The 24,187-nt window shown below is 36.9% G+C and overlaps 1 protein-coding gene across 11 annotated transcripts in view; it reads left to right on the plus strand.

Annotated features, from left to right (window-relative positions):
* The window catches only part of TCF12 (transcription factor 12), a 168,532-nt gene that overhangs the window by 100,165 nt on the left and 44,180 nt on the right, over positions 1 to 24,187 (plus strand). For all 11 annotated transcript variants that reach the window (XM_030496888.1, XM_030496886.1, XM_030496892.1 and 8 more), the window contains 2 exons: positions 13,234 to 13,369; positions 16,432 to 16,484. In XM_030496888.1, the coding sequence (XP_030352748.1) occupies positions 13,234 to 13,369; positions 16,432 to 16,484 (189 nt within the window). The remainder of the gene's footprint in view (positions 1 to 13,233; positions 13,370 to 16,431; positions 16,485 to 24,187) is intronic.

The raw sequence follows: 24,187 nt of genomic DNA on the forward strand, positions 1-24,187 counted from the left end.
ATAACTTCTTTGTTCTCTGGCGTTTTCAGTCTGTTTTTTCCAGTATATTCTTCCAAAAAAAAGAAATTTTAATTGTTGAGGAATTGCAAGTCGCTGTGTTTGTTCCTACCTGTGAGACAAACCAACCAATCCCATTCTTTTTTAGTCTCTGCACTCTCTTAGAACCATGAGTTTTCAAAGGCAGTGGCTAAGGTTTCTGAAATTGCAAGAATGGCAAGAGCCAGTCTTCTGAGTATCTTATAGGGTACAGCTGAATTGAAAATACCTAACTGCTCCAAATACTTTCTAACCTGTTCTTCTCTTACCAAAGTTCTTTCCATATGTCACTGGTGTAAATGGTATTAATAACCTGGTGTGGATGTGTGATGAGACTTCAGAAACTGAATGCATGACTTCCATTTCCAATATCATCAAAAAGGCACCCAGCTGTCACTGAACATTGCTTTGACAGGTCTGAGCTTGAAGAAAGCCAGGAATCTGCACTATTTTCAAAGTGAAATTGAGATAAATGTGCAGTACATGTGTAGCTGGTAGACTAATTCTTCTAATTGTTTCTGTGGGCCGTCACAGAAGCTAACTTTATCCCCATGAGCCTGTAAGTGCCCTGGCTAATTGGTGGAGAGAGGGGGAGATGGTCCTTTGGCCTAACAGTGCCTGTTCTCATCTGCCTAGCAAAGTCTGTCTCTCCCCACTAGCATCACTAGGTTGAAGATAGTAAATTATTTGTACTGTCCCCTTGTTCTGTTTTAATTCTAAACAATCATGCATGAAAAATAGACATTATGGTTTTTTTGACATGTTGAGATATCACATTTACCCTCCCTTCATATTATAATTTCAAGTCCACATACTATCCCGTGTGCAAGAAAGGAGATAAAATCAAGTGCTAAATGTAGTGGATGTTAAGCGAGAACTAAAGAGGCATTCACCAGGTTTTGTTTAAAGTGTAACCTTTCTATAAAGAGACAAATCTTAATTTACTTTATTTTTCTTTCTAATTTGTACACTCTATATGATGACACTTTAAATATCATAAAACCCACTTAGGAAAAAAGCTTAATTGATCATAAATCTGTAGAACACATGAATGCTGGAAGGAGCTATGGATTATATTTACTAAATACACCTTGCTTAGTCTATGTGAAATTACATATAAAATATTGCATAAAATATACTACTGTATAGTACATGATCTGTACATATGATATTATATATTTCATGCAGTACGAAATATACAGTACTAAAGTGTATATGAAGAATTGATAGGATACCGTGTATACTGTATATATTTTATTTAGTAGTGGTTCTTGGATTTTAACTCAATGCTGCTGCTATTACTCTAGAAGTTTTGTGCATATTGGTAATAAATAAGGCTGCTTCATAATCATTAGTTTTAGATGAAGAAGAAAAATCTAATAGAAAGCTAGCCCATCAATATTTCCAATAAATACTGCTCCACTATTTTCCCTTCAATAGCCATCAACTCTGCTATTGCTGTGAAGCTAATGTGAGGTGACTCATTTAGCAGCAGATTATTGCATCATTGCAACATGATGTAAGGCACATCAGGCATTATTAAATGAGCCTGAATTGTGCAGTACGACAGTAACATTTTATGCACATTAGCACCATACTTAGTGCCCCTTATGGGAATATACTTCAAGTAAACATATTGAGATATAATTTCAGACAACTTTTCAGGATTTACCAGTTTTTTCTTTATCAGGGAAAAAAAAAAGTATGCTTCACTGGAGTATTAAGAGAAATGTACCCCTTGTACATCTTCAGAGCATGTTTTGTGTTTCATTACTTTCAATGTATGCTGTAACTTAGTACCTTGGAGAAGAAATTAGCTGACTTTGCACTGATTGTTAAAGTGCATTGGAACAAACTCATCAGTCTGCCACCTTTGCTATGATTCAGCATAGAAACATTCTTATCTGGAGGTTGGTCAGAGAAAGCTAGATTTGTATATGCCTGACTTGTGCTGAAAAATATTACAGAATTTAATACTGTATAGTTATTAAGTAACTGGAATTCATACTGCTGGCTTTTGAGCAAAAATGTGTGACCTTTGTTTATTGACTAAAGAACAACTTCACAATTTAATGTGGAATTTGAAAGGTTTGCATCTTGTTGTTTGCAAATTTAGCAATCTATTAAAGAATAAATTTGCAAGCATGAAGAACCATGTCTATTAGCTGTTACATCCTCTGCAGACTAAAAAGCTTGTTTTATTTTTGCGCAAAAGAATTTTAAGTCGCTCTTTAACAAACACACTATAAGAACTCTGAAATAAACCCCAAAAATGCCTTTAGCACCAATTTCTTGGGCAATTTAACAGATGATCACTTTGGCAAAAGAAATGTTTGCAAGTGTATGTTGCTTTGCCTTTGCATAGTCAGTAATTTGCCTCTTTCAAATTTAAAAAGACTTTAAAGCAGTTGGAGCAGAATGCAAATCTAAAGAACAATCCTGCATTGCTGGGGAAAATGGTATCTCGGAGCACACTCTCTGTAACAGCTACCTCACAGGTTAAACAAGTGTGATAAGAGTAGAACTCCAGAAATTTGGGTTGCCTAGAGAGAACATAAAAGCTTGCTTTTTTGCAGCTTTTTTGTGTACTGGTGAGGTGGTGAGGAATATGCAAGCAAGAGTGAAAACAAGTATACTAGTATGTAGATACCAGCTTGCTGCGTACACAAAAAATTAATAAAATAGCACCATCCTAAATGTATTTTTAAAACATTCATAAACCATATAGTTGTAAGGTGTGTGAATAGTATAATGGGGAAGATAACTAATTTTCAGTAAAGCATGAGGTGACATTAAACAGCTGGAAGAATAAGCATACAGACAAAAATGTGAATGTTAGGAGGTAAGAGTGTATAAAAGGGTATATGGGAAATAGAAATGACATTTACTGACAAAAATAGAAAAGCAAAGAAAGTATGAGAAATGTAATTTGAAATACATGTTTTGTAAGAACAAAAAACTCAGAAGTAGCAAGAGTGAGAGAAATGAGTGATTGTGAATAGTGGAATAGAGTAGTGTTTGTGGTGTCTGACAGCTCAGATGTTACCCGAAATGGGCAAGTCAGAAAAGAAAAAGGTATTTGTAGCACATGGCATTTTAAAAGATGGTTGTTCTTTAAAGCTTCCAAACAAGTCTTTCTTGATCTGCAGATATAGCCCCCAAAAAGCAGCACGGGGGCATGGCATGTGTCTGCAGTTGCTCCTGGGATGCTTTGCTGAGTTTTTAACAATTCATTACTTTGATGCAAGGGCCATTGTACTAGACCACTACTACCATGCTTTGCTGTAGCATTATATGTCAAAGAATAGTGAGCACTAGAAGTCTTGCTGGAAGATGGAAGAAGTAACGGACAGCTGTGAGGAACAGGTACATTAGCTGTTTCTTGTAGGGCCAGTAGTTTCTTCTTGGGTAACCTGATGTATGCTGAAGTCTGCATATGCCAGCCCTCTCGCACGCATTTGGAGTTCTGCAGTCTTCATTTCTTCCTGTAGGAATTCTGTTCATATCCTGAAACTTTTATTACTTGTCTCTAAGACTTCTATCCCTGCTTGGCTTCCTTGAGAGAAATAATTAGACAGTTATTCTGTGTTGAGGATGTGCCATCTGCTCCGATGATATTGCGGTGTTACTGAAAAGATTTTTAAGAGGGGGGCAATTATTGAAAGAGTTTAAATTGATAGAAAAATGTAAATAGCTTGTCTCAGGAATAATTGGATGGAAATAGGCAAATTTAGACCACAGCTAGGTGGCAGAGAGTAGAGGAAGTAATAATGTGGCAAAAGGGATGCTCGAGTGGTGATAAAACCCAATGAACCAAAACCAAAACAGAACCCTAACAAACAAACAAAACTCTCCTCCCAAAACCAAACCAAACAAAAAAACCAAACCAACCAAACAAAAAAAACCCAAAAAACCCCCACACCGCCAACAAAACAAACAACTGCAACACCCCCCCATATGATCCCCATAGTAAGGAAAAGCTATGCACCCTTTAAATGTGCTAATTATAAGAAAGCATAGATGCTATTGATGGCTACGGTTTTGTAGTTAAAAAAAATTAGATGATGCTTTAGATGGGTCTTTCCAGTGAGGCAGAAAAATACATGATATTCTGGACATTTCTTAGCTGTGGGGCCTTAGAAAAGACTACAGTCAGTGGCACCGGTTGCTTTTCTTCGTTCCTCACAGAGTTTTAGAAATAGCGTAGAGAACATAATGTCTACTTAAATCCAGGTAATACTGAGTTATGGAAATATAAAAAAAAAATTAAGGCTTGTACATGTGTGGTGGTTTTAATACCAATATAATTAAAGCTGACAAACTGATTTTATTTTGTAAATTTTCTCTTTTTAATCTCCTCTTCTTTGACATCTTTGATGTCAGGTGTCTCCCCAAAGCGGATTTTTACAGCTGAGCTATCAATCTCTAAGAAATGTGTCTTCCGAAGGAAAAGCTGACACAATGTTAACTGAAGCAGTGACTCTGGATTCTGCCAGCTGACACCATCTTAAAAGGCTGGAATAGGGAGAGGGATATATAGTTTAAGGGCAGATGGAATGTCCACACTTGAGTTTATTTTGCTTCATTTTACTCCTCAAGTAAAATCAAGCAATATTAACTTTCTCTTGATTATGATTTATTAGAAGTGAATTACTTATTGTGCTACTGGGAGAATAATCTGCTGTCTCTCAGCAGATAAGGAGCCTGCAGAACCTTTTTAGAAAGTAAAACTGGACTGGGCACAGGCAAGATGTCTTCTTCCAGAGCTGGAAGTGACCACCTGAAGTTAATCAGGGAAGACATCCCCCCGGAATGGAGTGGGTAGCAGGTGTTAGGAATTAGTTATACTTGGGGGAGGGATGCTATTTATACAAGGGAGCAGTTCTGCAAGGAATCATTTTGAATGTCTTAAGCAGACAAACTGTTACTTGTCTTTGCCCTTCACTTTCTCACACTATTTAGGGTTGGCAAATTTTCTTGCCTCCTTTTAGTGTTTGATTGTATTTAAGGTAATGAATATCCTGTAGATCAATATGTATATAGTATCTTGCACATCCCTGCATAAGGAAGAAAAAAGCATGTTATACCATGGAGTGCAGATACAATTTGTTCAGCCAGTTACTATTTGTCTCCAGCTAACCTTACCGCCTCAGAGCTGGGTGCTTCCCAATTAAAAATTTATGGTACTATTTGAGAATGGAGAAAAGATCAGCTCAGTTCTCCCTGCCAAACCTGTCAGTCTGAATGAGCTGGATTGCCCTTTGGATTTTCTTGGTGTTTATTCTTTTTGTCTATGACTACTCTAGTATGTTGAGCTCCCGTTTACCTTCCTTTCTTCACAGAGAGATAAAGTCTCTTCCCAAACTTTGCATCTGCACAGATGACTGCTTTAGAGATGAATACAGGCCTTGAGGAGAATTGGGAAAGGGGAAATAAGTGTTGTAAGCAACCTAGTACTTAGCATTTGCTGTCTAGGATGGGCTAGGAGAGACTGCAGCTTGAGTGAATAGTCAGTGGTTGGAAAGAAGCACAAGACAGATTTGTCATTTTGATTCCTTTTCCATGGAACTAAATCATCCAACTTGCATTGGTTTCAGTTGTGTTGTGGCATGCTTTTTGAGATGATAGTGCTCTTGATAGCACAGATTTTTAAAGAGCAGGGAGAGAAGGATGACATTTTTAAGGAGAGGGGATTGTACCCAAGGATACTTACTGGGCTTGTCTGTTTATTAGCACCCTAGTACTGGGCATAGCTTTCACTTGATCATATGTGAAAACATATGGGCCCTCCATGTTAAGTCCTAACAATTATCTGGTTGCTATGTTAATGATAGTTTTTGAACCCTCATTATATTACGCATTTTCTGACTTCGTGCTTAGAGCAAGTGAGTTTTTTCTCTTGTGTGGGAGAGGAGGTGCACAGCTTCCATACTGTGTACATGAAGCATTCTACTAATGGTCTGATATCTTTTGAAATCATTTTGCTGAAGATGCAGAGGGAGAAACAGATGTAAGGATAGTTTGGGCTTTATAATATCCTTTATAGTCTGGCTCCTGTAAATAAGAAAAAAAATCTTTTATTTTAATGTTGACTTCTCATGCTCATATCTGGTAATCATAGAGAAAAGCAGGAAGGCTGGTACAAAAAAAATTAAAAAGTAGATGAATAACCCCTCAGCTGCTTCTCTTCTGACATTTTGCAGTTCTCTACAAACCTTCTGCTTTTGTATAATCACAGTAAGGAAGCTGTTCAAATTACTGTTTTCATAATGCAGCAAAAAGATTCAAAGGCAAAGGGAGGGGAGCCTGACCTGTAATCACAATGCTTAGTAATGCCTTCCTAGAATTCAGTCAGCAACGCAAAAATACCTTGCCCGGGGGGATGAGCGAAGACAAGCTGAGCCAGCATAACCTCAGGGATTGGACACCAACATCAGCAGGGTGCCGCTTTGAGAAGCGTAAAACAGAATTTGTACTCCTGCCAATATGCGGTATTGGTGCAGGGAGGCCACTACTGCAAAAGAGAAGGAAGGGCCTCATTCAAATGTCTGTATTAATCTGGTGCTTTCAAGCCATCTAGATACAGAAGGAATACAAAATGTTTCCTTGCTTTCATGTTTAGTCTTTACTCCTCTCACTGCTTAAAAAAATCTATGGAATTCTGAATAAGCTTCTTCCTTCTCTGTCCTTGTGCTCAGTTTCAGTATATTTATACATAAGCAGAATTTTGCCTAGTACCAGATTCTGCTTACGTAAACACATTGAATAAGCACCTCATGGTGATCTGGAAAAGCTTTGGTGTAGAAAGAGAATATATTGATACCTTGATATTTTTCAGTGTTAGCATTAATTGGGAAGACAGTAAAAACTAAACGTCTGTTATTTTGTTTATGATGTTTCATCACTTCAGTATTTAGTACCCTAGGTAGCAGGTTTTTACTCCAGTGAGCTAGATTAGCCTGATTACACTGACAGGATGCAGTTGATGGATGACTGTCATTATCTTCTCAAACCTGCATGATACTTTAGGTATAGGAGATGATAATTAAATTTTCAAGAGACTACATTGAGATTATAAGATCTGAGTATTTTTTTTAGATGAGGAATATGTTTGCAATTATCAGCATGTTGTTAGAGGATCCTCTCCTGAGATGTTTTATTAGCAACCCCTGATTTCCTTTAAATTGATCAAGAAAAAATGCTCAAGTTATCATATAACACTTTAGATGTTGTTGTTTTTTAATTCTGATATTTTCCTCTTCCTGAAACAGACCAAAAATGTATCTGATCAAATCTATTGGTAATGGCTTGAAGATGTACAGGTTAGCACAATATATTTAATGAAACCTTGTTTGAGACAAAACACTAGAGAGGATCATAATTAATGCCTCATTTTCTGCCAGTTGCTATTGATTACTCATTCAGGGTCCCTTTGTTCTCAAAATGGTAACACTGTATTTCACATTACTATTTGATGATATTCTCAGGATGAGATTCTTTAACAACATGCTGATAATTGCAAACATATCTCTAGAATTTAAATTTAAAATGAATTTACATCATATGTCAGTGTTTTTCCAAATTCAGCTCCTATTTTGGAGTGCATATTCATTACAGTTTCCAAAGATTGGAGACTTGAGTAAAGTGAAATTCAACACTTTGTATCTTGGTTATATTTTTGGCTTAAACTGCATGATGTGGAACTGAGGTGAATGGTCTCTTTTTCACTCAAACCTCTGTACTATTAAGTATATCACAGATCAATTATTTGTTAATGTTTTATTTTTGTGCTAGGTTTTCCTGTGGAATCACAGTAACAACACACAACTTAGTTCAGGGATTTTACAAGTTTAGCAGAGTTTGACTTCTCAGTTTTGTTACATTCTCTTAATCTAGCTCATGCAAATTGTCAGGTTTATCTGTAAGGCAAGATGTGAAATAAAGACACGTTATATATATGCTTTAGGTCATCCAAATGGCTCACTTGAATAAAATGACATGTATGTGAAAGTGCTCTACTCAGTGCAGCAGCTCAAGTTTACAGTAAGGCAAGGAATGCACTTACTATCTGCTCTATAAAATTCTGAGAAATAGAGATTGAGAGTGTTTGGTTACTTTGCCTTTAGAAAATACTGGATCTAAGCTCCCAATTTTTAACTAGACACTTCAGTACTTTTTTTTAAACTTTGGACAGTTTTCCTGTCTAGGGAAATAGGGACAGCCTGGCTGCTCAGCCTCTGAGCATAAACTTTCTGAAAAGAAAGCTAATGCAAAAAGCCTAGGAAAAATAAAATCTATTTGAGTAGTTTATTGGAGGGGAGGGTCAAGGTATAAGTTTGCGGTTGGTAAGTTGCTGCCCTCATTTCACTGCCAAAGCAGCCTGCCTTATTATGCCAGCACAATGGCCCTGTCATAATCAGTTGCATATAATGGGCAATGCTTTTATTCTCAACCATATTATTCTTTTGATAGAAAATAATGAATAATGTAAAGGCACATGGTTGTATTTGGATGAAAATATTGCATAGGCTGGCTATGAACATGAACAAGATTTAGACCAAGCAGCACATGGCTAACTGCCTGTAACAGATACTTTTTTTGAAAAGGTAAAAGGTTATATATGGGTAGTGTAGTGTATGGAGTGTGTTAGTTAAAAAATGTTTGTGTGTTTTGCAGGTTAGCTTGGTTTTCCTATCTACATATAGCCTAAATGCTGGAGAGCTGCAAGGAATATTACATAAGGGCATCTGCAGGCCTTTACATGTTCTCATTTCTCTTTTTGTATCAAAGTAAGAAAAAAAATCAAAGACGTGTTTACCAACATATTAGAATCCTGCTGGCTGGTGTCCTAGAAGTTCACTCAAGGCAGAGCAGTATTTTGGCATCAAGTAGTATCTTTGGGATTCTAAAGATTCATAGAGTTGGGCTGGGGAAAAGAAAACACCCAAAGTAGTCAAATTGGTTTGTGGTTTTTTTTTTTTTTTTTTTTACTTTTAAGCTCAAATTCTTTGAGAGAGTCAATTTAAAAAACATTCTAAAATATGTTGAGTAAGGAGCTTTTTTTTATCTCAGGCATACATACCATTTTGATATAAGATATGGTTGATTAGCTTGTTAGTTTGAATGGAAGCTAACTTTGCATGCACGTTAAGTGCAGCTGCAATACAAAGTGACTTGTTTTCTGCAACAAAGGTGCATAAATACACACACCCCATATGTAGATGTGATTCTTTTCCCCGTGCCTCACCCTTGCAATGTTTGAACAGATGACTCCCCTGCATTTTATTTTTATGAGAATACTACTTAGGAAAAGGACACCTATAAAGCATTTGTCTAGATAGTGACCCTTGTAAAAGCCTTTATTTTTTGGGTCTGGTTGTGCCATTTCTCTGGAGGCCGTCAAAACTGGTTTTTGGTTTTGCTGAAAGGGATAAATTTGAAAAGTAAAGCAGTCATGTTTACCTCTTTCTCTCTTCTCTTTGGAATCAGGCTTGTTGTGTTCCTCAGTGATGGTAATAAAAGCCTTTTTTGTTTCCTTTTTTTTTTAAGATTGGTTATTGAACACACATTCTTTAGGGAAAATACTGCTTTAAATAAATTCTTGTTTATCTCGAGGCTGAAAATATGCTTTATAGAATCCAAAGAGGCATATTTTAAGGGTTATGCCTTTTTATTTATAATGGTAATGCACACAGGACTCGGCAGTGTTCAGGAGAATAACCAGTCATTGATTATTCTTTAGTAATTGGATCCGTGCTTGGCAGATGAGGTTCGGAGTGAGCATGAACATTCTCTGTGGAGAATGCTGCAAACTATGTATGTAAGCGATCTGCCTCTGTGCAGGGACCTCGGGCACTTAGTCAGGAGAAGCTTGGTGCTGATAATACAAAGCTTTTTTGCTATCCTCAGTGGTATTTTTGTATTCCTTTCTTTATCAGATGCCCTTAGGAAAGGATCAGTCCTAATCAATATTGCTTCTCAATTGGTTCAAACAGGCAGAAAAATCAATGAGCCGAACTAATGACATCTATTTTTATTTTCTTTTGGAAGACTGAGGAACAATTATAAAATTTTAAACAGATGCTTCATTTGATTGTGGGATGGTAGAAGAGGGTTGTGGGTTTGGTGTGTTCCCCTCACCCCCCGCCCCCCCCCCCTTTTAAATATATATATATAAAAAATTCTTACCCAAACACAATATAGATCAGGAAACTTCTTTAGAGTGTGTGACATAGCTTGAGATTTACTGCATATGTATTGTATTACTTACACGCTGATGTTGTTGTAGCCATGCTGCTTTGAAATTCAGGGTCTGATAAAAATGTCAACAACTGGAATGCTTAGGACAAAAGCAAGAGTGGCAAATGTCATGAGGTAAAGGTTGGAGGTTAAGTCTGGAAGAGATACAGACACATGCCTTTTGGAGTGGCTTGGTAGAAGTGAATTTGGGTTGGTTTGGATTTTACTTTTTTTTTGTCATCTTCCTCCTCTTCTCTCCCCTTCTCTCCCCCCTTTACCCCCCCCAGTGAATAGAGGAACTGAGGAACTAAGAACCCTCACACCCCTTTATTTTTTTTTTTTTTTCTTTTTTTTTGGAGGTGTCTGTATGGATCCCATTGCATTTCCAAAATCCCTGCCCAATAATCAGGAGATGCTGGGGGGAGCAGGGAGGTTTGTCTTTAATGTGAATGGGACATAGTTCCTAATTGTGTTTGACAGCTGCTCTGAGCGAGCAGGGCTGAACTAGGTGACCTCCAGAGGTCCCTGCTAGCCTCAGCGGTTCTGGGATGCTGTGAGTGGGACCTTGCTTCAGCTACTTGAAATGACAACTCTCACAGTACTTCCTCCTCTTCTCCATGGGCTATGTAAAGTAGTTTTGCTTTAGACCTAGGTATTCTTGGGCTGAAGGTCAAGTCGTGGGCTAAGTGCAGAACTGGTTTCATTTCTTTCTTTGGATGGTGTTTTGGAGGAACTGCTTTTCACAAAATGTTGCCCAGGTTTCCTGCACAGTGTTCACCACTAAAGCGCTAAGGATTGTTTAGAATAGCATCTTTGCTAAATTCAGACTCATACTATGTAAGCCAGATATTCTGATAATCATCATGTTTTCTGCAAAACAATAAACTCTTAACTGTTTGTCAAAGGCAAAAATAGCAAATCTTGAAACAGTCTGCAAGCAGATTCCACCTCCACACACCCCATATTTTCTGTGTACTTTGTTTAAAGATCACCTCATTCCTTATAAGGGTATTTAATTTCAATATGAGTTTTATATTAACAATTCTGAGTTAAAGACTATTTTATTGTAAGAGTACGAATGAAGAAATGGAGTTGAGAGGAAACTGTATGCCTTACCATTTTTAGTCATTGCTAACTTTGTTCTTCAAACTGTGTGATAGATTTGTAAGAAATAGTTAACACTTCTGAGCCCTCCTTTAGTTTGTAATGGAGTGACTCACATCCCAGTCTTTTCAATTAAAATACAAGATTTTCATGCTCAAATTAGTCATCAGAGAAGTAAAAGATAGAAATTTCAGTAGTGGTATGATGCAAAGCCACTTATCTGGAAAAACACACTTGAGGTTATTGCTTTTTTTTCTTTTTTTTTTTTTTTTATGTGGTCTGTAATTTTATATGAACTCAGGATTTTCTGCTAATGCCAGTGCATTGCAAATGAGAAGGGATTTAGTACCTTGCTGAAAGCCATGTGAGTTAGCCTCACCTTTCACAAGTCATCACACCACAAGAATTGGCTTGAATGATATAATGTAATCAAAAAAATACATTTGTTTATGAATGAGGGTATTCAGGCCTTAGAAGCAAAGGTGAGGAGAGCCAGGACCAATGGCCTCTGCATGTATCCCAGTGGGCTGCTGTACCCCTAGAAGGCAGCAGCGCTAGAGCAGTTCCTGCAACGATCCAGTCTGAACTGTGTTTGCTTGGGACCGGCGGGCACATGGACTTTGTCGTTGAGAGCAGTTTGAGGGGAGGAGGAAACTTGTCTTGGGAGCGGTGGGGCTGAAAGAGAAACTTTAACTAGTGGCACCTCAAGTTTGTTTTGGTATAAAAGTTAAACTAGTCAGCAGTTTCTGTCTTAGCATCACCTGACAATTGCAGGACAAAAGTGCGACTGCTGTCCTGCCATCTGACAGGGAAGACTGCACTACGTAGTGACCAAGTTTGAAGAAATCAAATCACTTGTTTCTGAAGGCCACCATGGAACCTTAATTTTGCAGATTATTAAAATTAATAATCTGATTTTGCAGATACTAAAAGCGAAGTGGTTTTAGCTGTGTGTGCCACAGACAATGTTGCTATATGAGGAAAGCTGTATGCAACAGCCAGGAGGGAAGCGGTGGTGACTGCCCTCTCACTGCCTGGGAGCATTGTTTTCTGTACAAAGTTATATGGGTTTCGCTCCAAGTTTGGGGATTTTCAGACTACAGGAAGACTAAGCATAGTATCAACCATGGTAAAACTATGTTCTCATAAATCACCAACATTCATTTCAGTTTCACAGAAGAAACCGAAATAACGTGAGGCCAAACAATATATAATGCGCTGAAGTATTTAGAATGTTTTTGTATTTACTGCATGAAAAGGGAACAAAAAGGGTAGGGCTCAACTACATTGGTGGTTTGAAGTTTTTTAGATGTCAATTTTTTATGTTCTGTGCATTAATCTTATCTCGTTTGTCTGTGGGGGTTTTGGGTGTTGGTTTTGTTCTGTTTTGTTTTGCAATTATTCCATGTTTTTATGAATGTAATACAAGTCTGGATTTCTAAGTATGTGCTAAAGCCTAATGTCACACTATAAACTCTTAGCAGTTTTTATCAATTATGTTTATATTGTGTAATAGAAGAGGTGTTACATGTCAAACCAAACAAAGTATTATGGTATTTCTTTAGAATTTAAGAATGAACTGATTCTTTCAGATGTTTTAAACTGAAATGGTTATGATTTTATGGAGGCTCGCAGCCAAACTTGCTCTGCCTTTTTGAATTATGCTTTTAGTATATTCTCTGAATTTCAAAAAGTAAACTTTTCTTATTTTGAACCACAAGACCTTCACTGAAAGCCCAGTAAATTTCTATAAATGCTGAGAGCACTATGTGTGGTTAATAGTTTGTCAGCCTGGTATAATAACAGCTGAGTTATTATAGAGCTTAATTTTACTTATCTCTGTATATTTTGCAGTCTAGTCTGCTTCGGTCAGATATGGGGCTTGGAAGTCCAGGTCAGCTGTCATCCTCGGGAAAACCTGGAGCACCCTACTATCCCTTTTCTGGCACAAATCAGCGCCGAAGACCACTTCATGACTCACCAGCTCTTGGTGAGTAATATAGACAGTTTTTAAACTTCTTTTCCTGATGCATTTCTGCAGACCTTATTGTTTTCTTTGACAGTTCATTTTATATGCTGGAGATTGCTCTGTACTGGGCAATTCAAATTACAGCAAACTGCTATATAAGAGATAAACTGGAATTATTAACATTTTCTTTGATATGCTAGTTTGGATTCAACACTGGTCAGTATTGCTTATAAAACAAACAAGAAACTCCAATAAACCCCTTAATTGCAAAAGCAATAATGACAGATGGATAGGAGCTGATGACCAGCTGAGTGCCCTTAACCCATGCCATCATTAACTCCTGGAAATGCCTGACCTTGAGGTCATTACCATTATTTAGTAGGGGAAAGACACAAAGGGGAAACAATTATCCTTTTATATGCTAAAAGTAACTTTATTCAGGGCAATATATAGTTCATTGTAATTGGTTCAACATGCCTTTAAAGTTCTTAGCAATAGGAAACTAGTAGTTCATCCTAAAATCAAACTACCTTGCAAAATACACAGGCAGGAACTTGCTTAAAAATTGTTATAATCCTGTGACAGTATTAATATTTTATTCTGGAGATACTTAGAGATAAACAGAACTTTTGTACTTGGTCATAGTTGTAATGTTTCATAGCTGTAAAGACTTTGTATTGAATTAGGGAATCAAGAAGGAACCAGCTGTTCTATCATTTCTGCTATAAGAGTATCGTGAATAATTGGGTGTGCAAGTTTTAAAACATTCTTTTTGGTATGAGAAGAAAGACTGTAACCTGATATTCTAGTTTAAAAGCTACCATATTTCAATGTTAGCATGTTATGTCATTAGGATTAGTCAAGTTATATGTTTCTGTTTTTAATGCTCCTGATTCTGTATAGCACTTCTATTGATAATAAAATCTTTTTTGTTGAAACCATGTAACTTAAACCATATTTACACAAAATAAGATTTCATCAAAGGCAAATTGTTTCTTGAAGTAATTTTAGTATTAACTAGAACTGCAAACTCCTTGGGCATTAAAAAAGTCCTGAACATATTTGACATTTGTTTTTTAAATCTTTTAATTATAAAAATATTACTTTGGAACTTTACCTATATATATATGTGTGTGTGTGTATGTGTATTTTAAAATACCTTTTTTGTGTAACTTTTTAACCTGTTGTCAAGACAACCACCGTTTAATCTGGGGTTGTCTGTCTTCACAGATTTTTTTGTAAGTGTTCATGTTCCTCAGAACATGAGAATCAAAGGGAGCAGTTCTTCAGATCTGTTTCAGAAAAGGAGCAGTCTGAGGAAAGTGAAGTGAAATTGTTTGCTGCTTGGAAGGGTGTTTGAACTTTAATAGAAAAGAGTTGGGTGGTGGGATAATTACGATGATGTTTTAGCCCCCATTGAATCGGTTTTAGTGAGAAACTATTGTAATAGTAACCTGCTATGGTTTCAAGTAGTGGGGATCTATTCAAGTATTTGGGTGCTAGCTGGACAGTTGATAGCAACATGTGCAGAAAGGTTATGGTATGGTATCATAGACTCATAGAATAGTTAGGGAGCAGTCACTGAGGGAGAGTCCTACACGAGATTGTCTGATTTCTATTATTTACTTGAATATGTGATTAAGTTAGTTTCTTGTGCAAACTATACAGAGTTCAGTAAGTTGCAAATATTATTAAAATTAACAAAATGAAGCTAAGCACGGTGTTTTCGGAGTAGTACTATTTTTTTTTTTTTTTTTTTCATTGAAAGAGAAGCAGGAGGGATATAAACCTGTTCAAATTGGTAGCAGCATGATATTCCTCTTCCTGTCATGGCTGAATCTGGAGGACTGTAAACCCGGGACATGGCAGGTGGTGGTTACAAATGTTGCTCCAGATACACAGGAAAGAGGAAGTACACTTTTATCTCTGGTCTTGTTTCCAATAGCTTGAGCAAGTATGTCTGAATTTTCATCTTTTTTTTTTTTTTTTAAGGACTAGTTAAATGTTACTAGTTAGAAGTCCAATGATAAGGCCATTTTATCCTCAGGAAGGAGTTGTGTGACCAGGATTTTAACAAACTCTCTTCCAACTTGCTACTAAAGTTCATAGAAACCAACCAGTGGTTCATGCCAGGTGACAGTTTTTGAGTGCAGTGTAAATATCTCTTCTGGAAGTCCTTTTATTTTCATTTCAAACAAGCCCTGTGGGAAATGATCGGAGTAAAGATACCCAGCAGATATTCTCACCTTATCTCACCTTTATCTTGTCATATTGTATAACAACATTGTGATTAAATGTTCTGAATGAAAACAGAAAAATAGGAATTTTGTATTTTGATTGAAGACTCAATGGGTCAACTGTAGAACTGGTAATCTTGCCAGATACTAGTCTTCAGACCATCGGTTAACTTCTAATTTGCATGCATAGTGTTCAAATTTAATTTTATTAGCAGCTGATTAAACTGGTTCAGAGTCTTAATTTAGGTAGTGAAATTGCTAGGTACTTTTGTGATGCTATAATAATTACTGGTAGAAGGAAGGAGGTATCATACTTTACTATTTCATACAAATTTGAGTTGTATTGCTTTACTACTTAAGAAAAGTGATTAGGTCATTAGATTTGCTGTTTATTTACAAACTTGCTGTAGTCTAAAAGCTATGGAAAATTACATCATATTAGTATTTTTAGAGTATAAATCATACTTCAACATGTCATAAATTCTTTTTTGATAGTTCTGTCTTTAAAGTGCAAAAAGGGAAAGCATTTCTCTCACTAATGAGTCCAAATCTAAACTTGTTTCTTAGCAAGTGTAAAACGGCATCAGCGTACCCTTCAGAGTTAGTGTTCTTCGTGAAAGTAATTGTTTAGCAAAATATTTAGCAGAAGCTTTATTTTAGAGAAGAACATTGGTATGTTACGTTCTTGTATTGATGTGAAAGATTTCATTGGCACAGAATAAAAAATGCATTACATTCGAAAATAAGAAATCTAGCATGGAAAGAAAAAACGGTATCGTGTAGTTATTTGTTCTTTTTAATCTGTAACGTAGATATTTGATGAAACGTTGTTTTTTCTGTGTACAGATCCTCTACAGACAAAGAAAGTAAGAAAGGTGCCCCCTGGTTTGCCTTCTTCTGTAAGTACCGCATTTTTTTAGTGATAGTAAACAAATCATGCTCAAATTGCGCTCTCTTGACATACACACAAATTACTTGACTTCAGCATTAGGAAGGCTATCTGCCGGACATGAACAGCTAGGCTAGGTAATTGGGAGTGGTTCTGAAGGATTAAATACACATTTGATGTGGAATTTTTAGATTTCATAGCAATGATTTGTAGCTTGCTCATATGCTCCTACCCACTTGTCCCTGTCATTTGAATTCCTCTCTTGGGAAGAGAGCTGGGCCAGGAGCTGTCAAAGAAGATCTCCTGTACAGGTCTTTTGATGTTTAATTAGTCATTATGTTGCTGAACAGGAGGACAGACAGAGATTAATAGCTGAGAATCTTAGAAATTTACATTTGTAATAATCCCAGTGGAGCTGAAGACATTAAGATTCGGAGGACATGTACAGCTCAGCTTGCCTCAGTAGGACTGAGGTTATTAATATGCATAAATCACCGAGTCAGATGTTCATTGTGAAGCCCTGGTGGATTTTAAAGCCTTCATTAAGCCTTTCCTAACTTCAGCCTAGCATCAGGAAAGCTTTCAAGCAACTAGTTTGTTGATCCCTCTTTGCTTGAAAATTTATCCTTCGAGAATAAAGGGCTTTGATGAAAAAGGTTGGAAGGGTTTTGGTGGAAAAATCATTAATGGCTGTGATAATCTAATGCTATAGGGGTGTTTTGTGGTATTAAATATGCTTTATTCTTAAAAGGGGGAAAATTGTTTATAAATGAATCTGCATTTAAAAATCCACGTGAAGTGAAAAATCCCCAGTGAAGTGAAGGACGGAATTGTGTTTTCCCCTGCTCAGAACAAACAGGAGGGGAGGGGGAAGCTCCTGCCTTGCGGGGTACATCTCTTTGTTGTGTAAATGGCTGTTGGGCTTTTATTTGGCAGTACTTAACACATGGGCGCAGGTGCACTTGGCTGAGTCATAACTCAAAGCCGGATAGGCTGAATGGAACATACTGCACGGGCAGCAGAGGTACAGCGGAGCGGAATGCTCTGAGCTTTTCATTTTGTATTGAGGCTCAAGTACGGATGGTGTCTTCTAGCCCTTGCATCTTCCCTGTTCTCTCCTCCCTCTTTCCCTTCTCCCTCCCCCTGCTCACTATGATATATACAGAAAGAAGGATCTGAAATCCTATTTTAACCGTACTTCCAGATGGAGCTGAGATAGTCTAGATAGCCTGGGGCAGCTGTGCTCTGAACCTGCAGCCTACCTGGAAGCCAGGATTGCAGCTGCAGGCACTCTTAAAAGCTTTTGCTTGCATAAGCACTTGGGCCCCACTAGAGGCTGAATAGCTGCTTGATAAACAAAATGAACACAATGCCTCAAATCATTATTCCCGAGGCCAGGAATATTCTTCTTCTTCCTTCCCCCCCTGCCCTTTTTTTTTTTTTTTTTCTTTCCCCTTCAGCAGCAGCTAAAAATAGTTTGGCAATTTACATTTTAACAGTTGTGTGTTATGTAGGGTGGCTTTACAGTCTAGCAGATGATTTCTGCTAGGTTAACAAAAATATATTTAAAATGTCAGAGAAGCTAAAACACAGAGCAGTGCAGTTTTCATGTAATTTATTACCATAATTCCAGGCGAGTAATAAAGCTTACGTTACATGTTTAATATTTAATAGCGTCAGCCAGGTAAAGAGATTGTTTTAGCAAATGAAACATTTCTCTCATTTCTCTTACCAGGCTTTAATTTTAAGAAACAGTATTTTAAAAATGGCTTTCATTTAATTCCTCTGTGGGAAGACTGGAGACAGCAAAATGCCGCTAAATTTTATTTGTGTTAACATTGTACCAATCTGTGCAGTAAAGTGCGGTTACTGTGAATAAACAGTGATTGCGATGCTGCAGTTTTGAAGTACTGTTTCTATGTATTTCAAGGCTGTCAGGGCTGAATAGAGCCTTGAAGTAAAAATGATGTATGAAAAAGAAGTGATAGAAGTGATCTTATGTGTTTTGGAAGATGACACAAAACCTAAATTTCACTGACAGATAAATATGGAAGTATTGTCTCTATTTTAAATATGCCTGGGTAAGAAGTCTTGAATGTGTTGTGGGAGAGAGAAAAACCAGTTTAGCTAATAGGTAATGCAGATAAGTTTATAATATGAAAAGTCACAAGAAAGGTGCTACTTAATGTTATACAAATCTGTATTTTTTAATTTTTCAGTTTCTAAAAGATTTTCTGCAACATTTTCATGTTAGGATAGGGCTACCATGTCAACAGATACTCAACAGTAATTTAATTTCCCGGATAACTGTAATTTAAAAACAGAATTTTAAGGGGGGGGGGGGAAGTATATATATAAAAATCTTCCTGTAGTTTCTTTGTCTCTTGGATTTGTATGGTATTTTCTGAAATTACTTGCTTTGAGGTCTCTCTTTCTTCCTGTGTTCTTATCAAGGCCTAAAGTAAAAATTGTTAGAGAGAAAAGTGCTAACGAATTGTTTAGTTACTTTCTGGAGTGCAGTTGAATGTGAACTTGTCCTTTTACTGCAAAAATCAGATGCATCGGGCAAATGCATTTGTAAGTTTCTAAGTGGTGAGTCATTGTGCAAAACATTCTGAATGTTGACACGCAAGCATTTGTTAAACTACAACTACTAAATTTAAAGCCTTCTGGGGAGGGTAGAAACTAAAACAATCAGTGGTTTATTTTTCCTCACTGTTAGCTCAAGCCAGGCTTGAGTGAACAGAAAAATTATGATGTGCCATTTATGTTATAGCAGGGGGGAAATACTGTTTGGTGAGTTACATTATCCTCAGAGATTCAGAACTGTTGTATTTCTGAATTTTTTTCTGATTGTAGGAGGTACCTTAACTGAGCCAGGAAACTAATAATATCATATGACTTGAAACCAGTTGTAACTAATCCATGGGGCTGAATTAGGAAGAGCAGGATATCAGGGTTTTCAAAGAGCTGTTCAGTCTGCAGAGGGAGGAGAAAGAAAAGTAAGGCTCACTTGGAAATGCACAGGGAGATTGCTGTCTAATTATGTACGGGCTATGAGCAGAAACATACTGTTTACATGTGTAGTCAGAAAATAATTCTAACTAATGTTTTTTTTATTAGTACCATAATCAGTAGCTATCATGAAGTCATAATTCTAAGAAAAATAGTGAGAATATCATTGTTCTGTTGCCATTTAATTAGTCTCATGTCAGAGAAACAAACCTGAAATGCATCATGTCTGTTAATTTTTGTTACAGAAAATGAGCTGTGACAGACAGGAACAAATACCTGATTGTTTTCTGTGTAATGCCATTTCTAATAAATATTTTGAGTGTATTAGAGTTTCCACAGTACCTGAGACAATCAGTTTAATATTAGTCTTTAGATTTCCACTTATTTAATAAGGGACTGTCAAATGAATATTTTCTAGTACCAGAAGTCTCTTAGTAAATTCAAGTTCATTATGTTTTTCAATATATTAAGACAATTTAAAATTTGATTATAGGGGTTCCCCATATATCATCCTCTATAGTATGCATATAGTCCATGGGTGCTAATTTATTGCTAGAGTTCTTTATGAAGGAAAGCTAAAAAAAAAAAAAACCCAAAACAAAACTCGGCTTAGTGCATAGAACTACCTCCCAAACATTTACTTTTCTTCTTGGTATCATGTTAGTCTGTTAAGACCGAGCATGAGAAATACATCTTAAGAGTTGTCTCAAAAGGTAGCACTGGTACCAGAAGGAAAATAATAGATCTTACTCCCTTCTGTGCTCCCTCCTTCCTCTACCTCTCCTGAAGGGTAAAGGAGATAATTCGAAATGGTGGAGTGGAAAGGATCCAGTCCTCTGAATGTTTATCTGAAATACAACATTCACCATGCAGAGTGGACTTTCTTTGGAGAATTATCCTCAATATTACCAAGTTCAATGGGTATCGAAGTAGCCTGGTGTAAAGCAAGATCCTTGGAATACTTTGGTGAAGTCTGTGGCTCTGAATACAAACTGTGGAGCATCTTTGTATGGTGTTTAGATAGTAGATCTTTGTGTGGCATTTAACTGACAGCGATGTTGTGTTTAACTGACTTTCTAGTGAGACTTCTATTTTTTTTATTTTTATTTTTGATTGTAAGATTTGCTCCCACTGGCCAGAAATGGTGTCAAAATGTAGAAAGCAGCATTTAGTTTGTTCAGAGCTGTTCTGAATTGCCTTGCGCAGTCAAGTGATACATTCAACTGTCACTTGTCTTTGGCATCTAACACTCTCAAAGACAGCAGTAACTCACTGACCCTTGCCTCCGATGCTGTGCTGTATTTTAGAAGGCAATTTTAAATAACGAAACGGAGCAAATAAATCCTTATGGGTAATGCAACACAGAACTTGTGATTTCTTCCCTGTGACTCAGTCTTTCATCTTCCTTTCTTCTGCTTTATGCCTGTTCTTTGGTCACCTGATTCAAAGGATAATGTTTTTAGGGACTTGCTCTAGACTCCTTTTTAAGCACCATGTTCATCTGTGAGCTTGAACAAAAAGCAAATACATAAACCATCCAACCCCCAAATTCTGTTACAAACCAAGTAAAAGTGTTTCTTTGAGGTTTTATGTTTATTAAGAAAAAGACCTGGTTTTCTGGTTAGATGATTTTAGTTTTTTTCAACGTAGCCTTTATTTGAAACCTATCTGAAACCAGCAGTAACCTCAGATTATAGCATCCCACCTGCTCTTTGCTATATGGGAACGTTTAGCTGTCATTACACAACTAAGCAGTTCATTGCAAAGTCCTGCTGTGAAAAGTTCAGATCGAGTTCTCACAGAATTAGGGTGAAGGTGCTTAAGTAACCCTCTCCTAATAGCATTTTTTTAAATTAAAATCAGATAATTTCCCCAAACTATCTTGTCATCTGTGGTGAACTATGGTGAAGTTGTTTCATTGAGAGATCTTCTTTGTTAAAATCCTGCATATACGTATATGAGGGATATATAATGATGTCAAATTATTTCTTTGTGTTTGCATTTACTGGAGATACTTTATTTTTTAAGTTTTCACAACATATTAAAATTAGCACATTAGATGCTCTTAAATTAGAGTGTAGATCTGCATAAAAGGATCTTAAATCTGTGCATAAGTTCTAAAACTGTTATCTGAAAAAATAACATGACTGAATTGCAGCTCGTGTAATTTAGGGAGAATTTATATGGAATTGCTGCAACTTCTGCTTTACCTCAAAGATTAATGTGTCCATTACCATAAATTACTGTGGTGTTTTATAACATTAGATAAGGATAAAAGCTTTTTTGAAGACTATTTCTTAATGTCTTTTGCTTGATAATACTTGTTGTATTGGTGGGAAGGCTTTTATAATCCCTGAAGTCAGCTGGGAAAGTGGTGAGCAGTGTTGTGTTTGTAGGCTTTTACGTGCTGTTGAAACGAGATGTTTCCTTTCAGTTGCTTGCTCAGCCCAAATGTTGGGCGGGTTGCTTTGCCCATTTGTCAGAAAGCGGCAATACAAAAATGATTGCTTTTTCAAAAGAATGGTACTGAAATTAAAGCTCTGCTTTATTTTATGAAATTAAAGCACATCATCTTTAAATGAAATTTCAGGTCAGGATGGGCCTTTGCACACTGAAGGGAAGAAACTGAATTAAATTACCTCTTGTTTTAGTGCCACAGAGTTTCTTGTGATGTCAAGACTTACAAAAAAAAGCAAGTTGTACAGTCTTAGAGATTTAAGTATGGGATTTCACCATTGCACCAATAGCTGGGGTTAGTTGTTAGCGTTTTTTCTTTCTGTAGGGAAGCAGTAGGCAGATTCCTAACTGTGGATGGCAGGAGGATTGCTCGTTTGGCTTTTGGTAACTCACTCTGCTTCATTTGCAAAACAGTTTTTCCAGGCAGCAAGTTGGAGTACAGGAGAAGGGGATAAATAGAAGGAAATACATGCTGCGGCACAATTAGCTCTCTGCGTTTTGGCACGCAGTCTCCTACAGCTTCTCTGACACGGGATCGTTTAATAAATTCACAAAGAGTGTGTGTGTGTGCGTGTGTGTGTGTGCGTGTGTGTGTGTGCGTGTGTGTGTGTGCGTGTGTGTGTGTGTTCGGAGCTTGGGCTGGGCTCAGGTGCAGAGTCTGGAGCCACCTACAGGGAGATCACACGAGTGCAGGTGTAGCCGCACGGTTTTGGTGAGAGGGGAAAGTGAAAAATACACTGTACTTCCGTAGCGAGAGAAGAGTTGAAGGATACTAAGAGGTTGCACCAGCAGAGGGACCCCTTAATCACTTTTTAATTTTCCAAATGCATTTTCTTGGTCATACTGAGTTGCTGTGGAAAGATTGGTGATTCAGGTGGTCTTCTGCAGCCTTTGCTAATGCAGCCTTGCTGATTGATTTCAGGCTTTACAATTTTGTTATGGTCTATACACATTTTTAGGTTGGGTAGGTTTTAAGCACATTTTGGGATGATGATTATCTGACTTCTGGTGGGGTAATTTTGCCTCAGAGTAATAAACATGTTTGTTGACTTTTTAATGCCGATATAGGGAGTTGAAACCTTCATATAGAGGCTTTCAAACCTTAAGTGCTTAATATTTCAGCAAAATGATAAAACTTTCTGGATTTGAGCAATATCCCATTGAAGTTGTATTTGAACAATTTTGGAACAAGTTTTAACAGCTCAAATAAATTATTTTGTATTTGGTTCTGAAGAATGTGATACACAGCACTTTTTTCCTCATTCTTTTCACTCTAGTACAATATTTATGTAAAAACTTAAACATCTGAAATTCAGTATCATTTGGAAAACTACTGAAAGAGAAACTTTCTACCTGAGGTTTCCAATTAAAAACAAACAAAAAACCCCAACTTTTTTAACCCAATCTGTCATAGGTAACTGGAGCTTATTGAAAACAAACACACACACACACACACACACACACACACACACACACACCCCCCCAAGCAACAACAAAAAACCCAGCAAGCATCCCCTAAAATCTGATAATATTGCTAGGTAAAAGTAATGGATAGCAATTAATAGCAATTTCCTTAGTACTTGTTGTCTATTCTCTATCCCTTCAAACTGTTCCCTCTTCCCTGGTTATAGTAACACGACTGTTAAATGTGAATTCAAAGACAAACCTTTTGAACAGGAAAACCACCAAAGTATTTTAGCTCTTGCATAGATGAGTAAATTAATTTGCTTAAATCATCTTCCTTTGGACATTATGGAGGTTTTGCCTATTGAATTTAGTCCACTGGGTTATTTTAAGTTGTCTTCCATACAGTTAGTCTGCTCTCTTTCTGCTGAACAGCATACTTAGTGGTTGGTTAATAACACAAGGCTATACTTCCAGGATTTAAAACTAAATTAGCATTTACTTAACTGATCAGTTGAATAGAGGACAGTATAATAAGCAATGTGTTTTCCCCTTAAAACAGCCAGGTTTGTTTCTTAAGGCTTGAAAGCTTGTCTGTGTCTAACAGCTACATTATGCATGATATTCAATGCATCCTTTGTCAATGATCCTAACTCTGACCTTACTATAGCTGCAAGAGAAGCAGCTGAAAGTTACTGTGTGTATTTTAATTAGCAACAGGTTGTTCAGCATTGGACTATAAATTTGTCTTTTATCCTCATTTCCCCATTCCTTGCCTTTATTTCAATGGGGCATCAGCTGTGGTCTGTCTCCTCTTCAGGTTCCAGTTTTCTTAGA

The sequence above is a fragment of the Strigops habroptila genome, chromosome 9, assembly GCF_004027225.2.
Source record: "Strigops habroptila isolate Jane chromosome 9, bStrHab1.2.pri, whole genome shotgun sequence".
Classification (NCBI taxonomy): Eukaryota; Metazoa; Chordata; class Aves; order Psittaciformes; family Psittacidae; genus Strigops; species Strigops habroptila.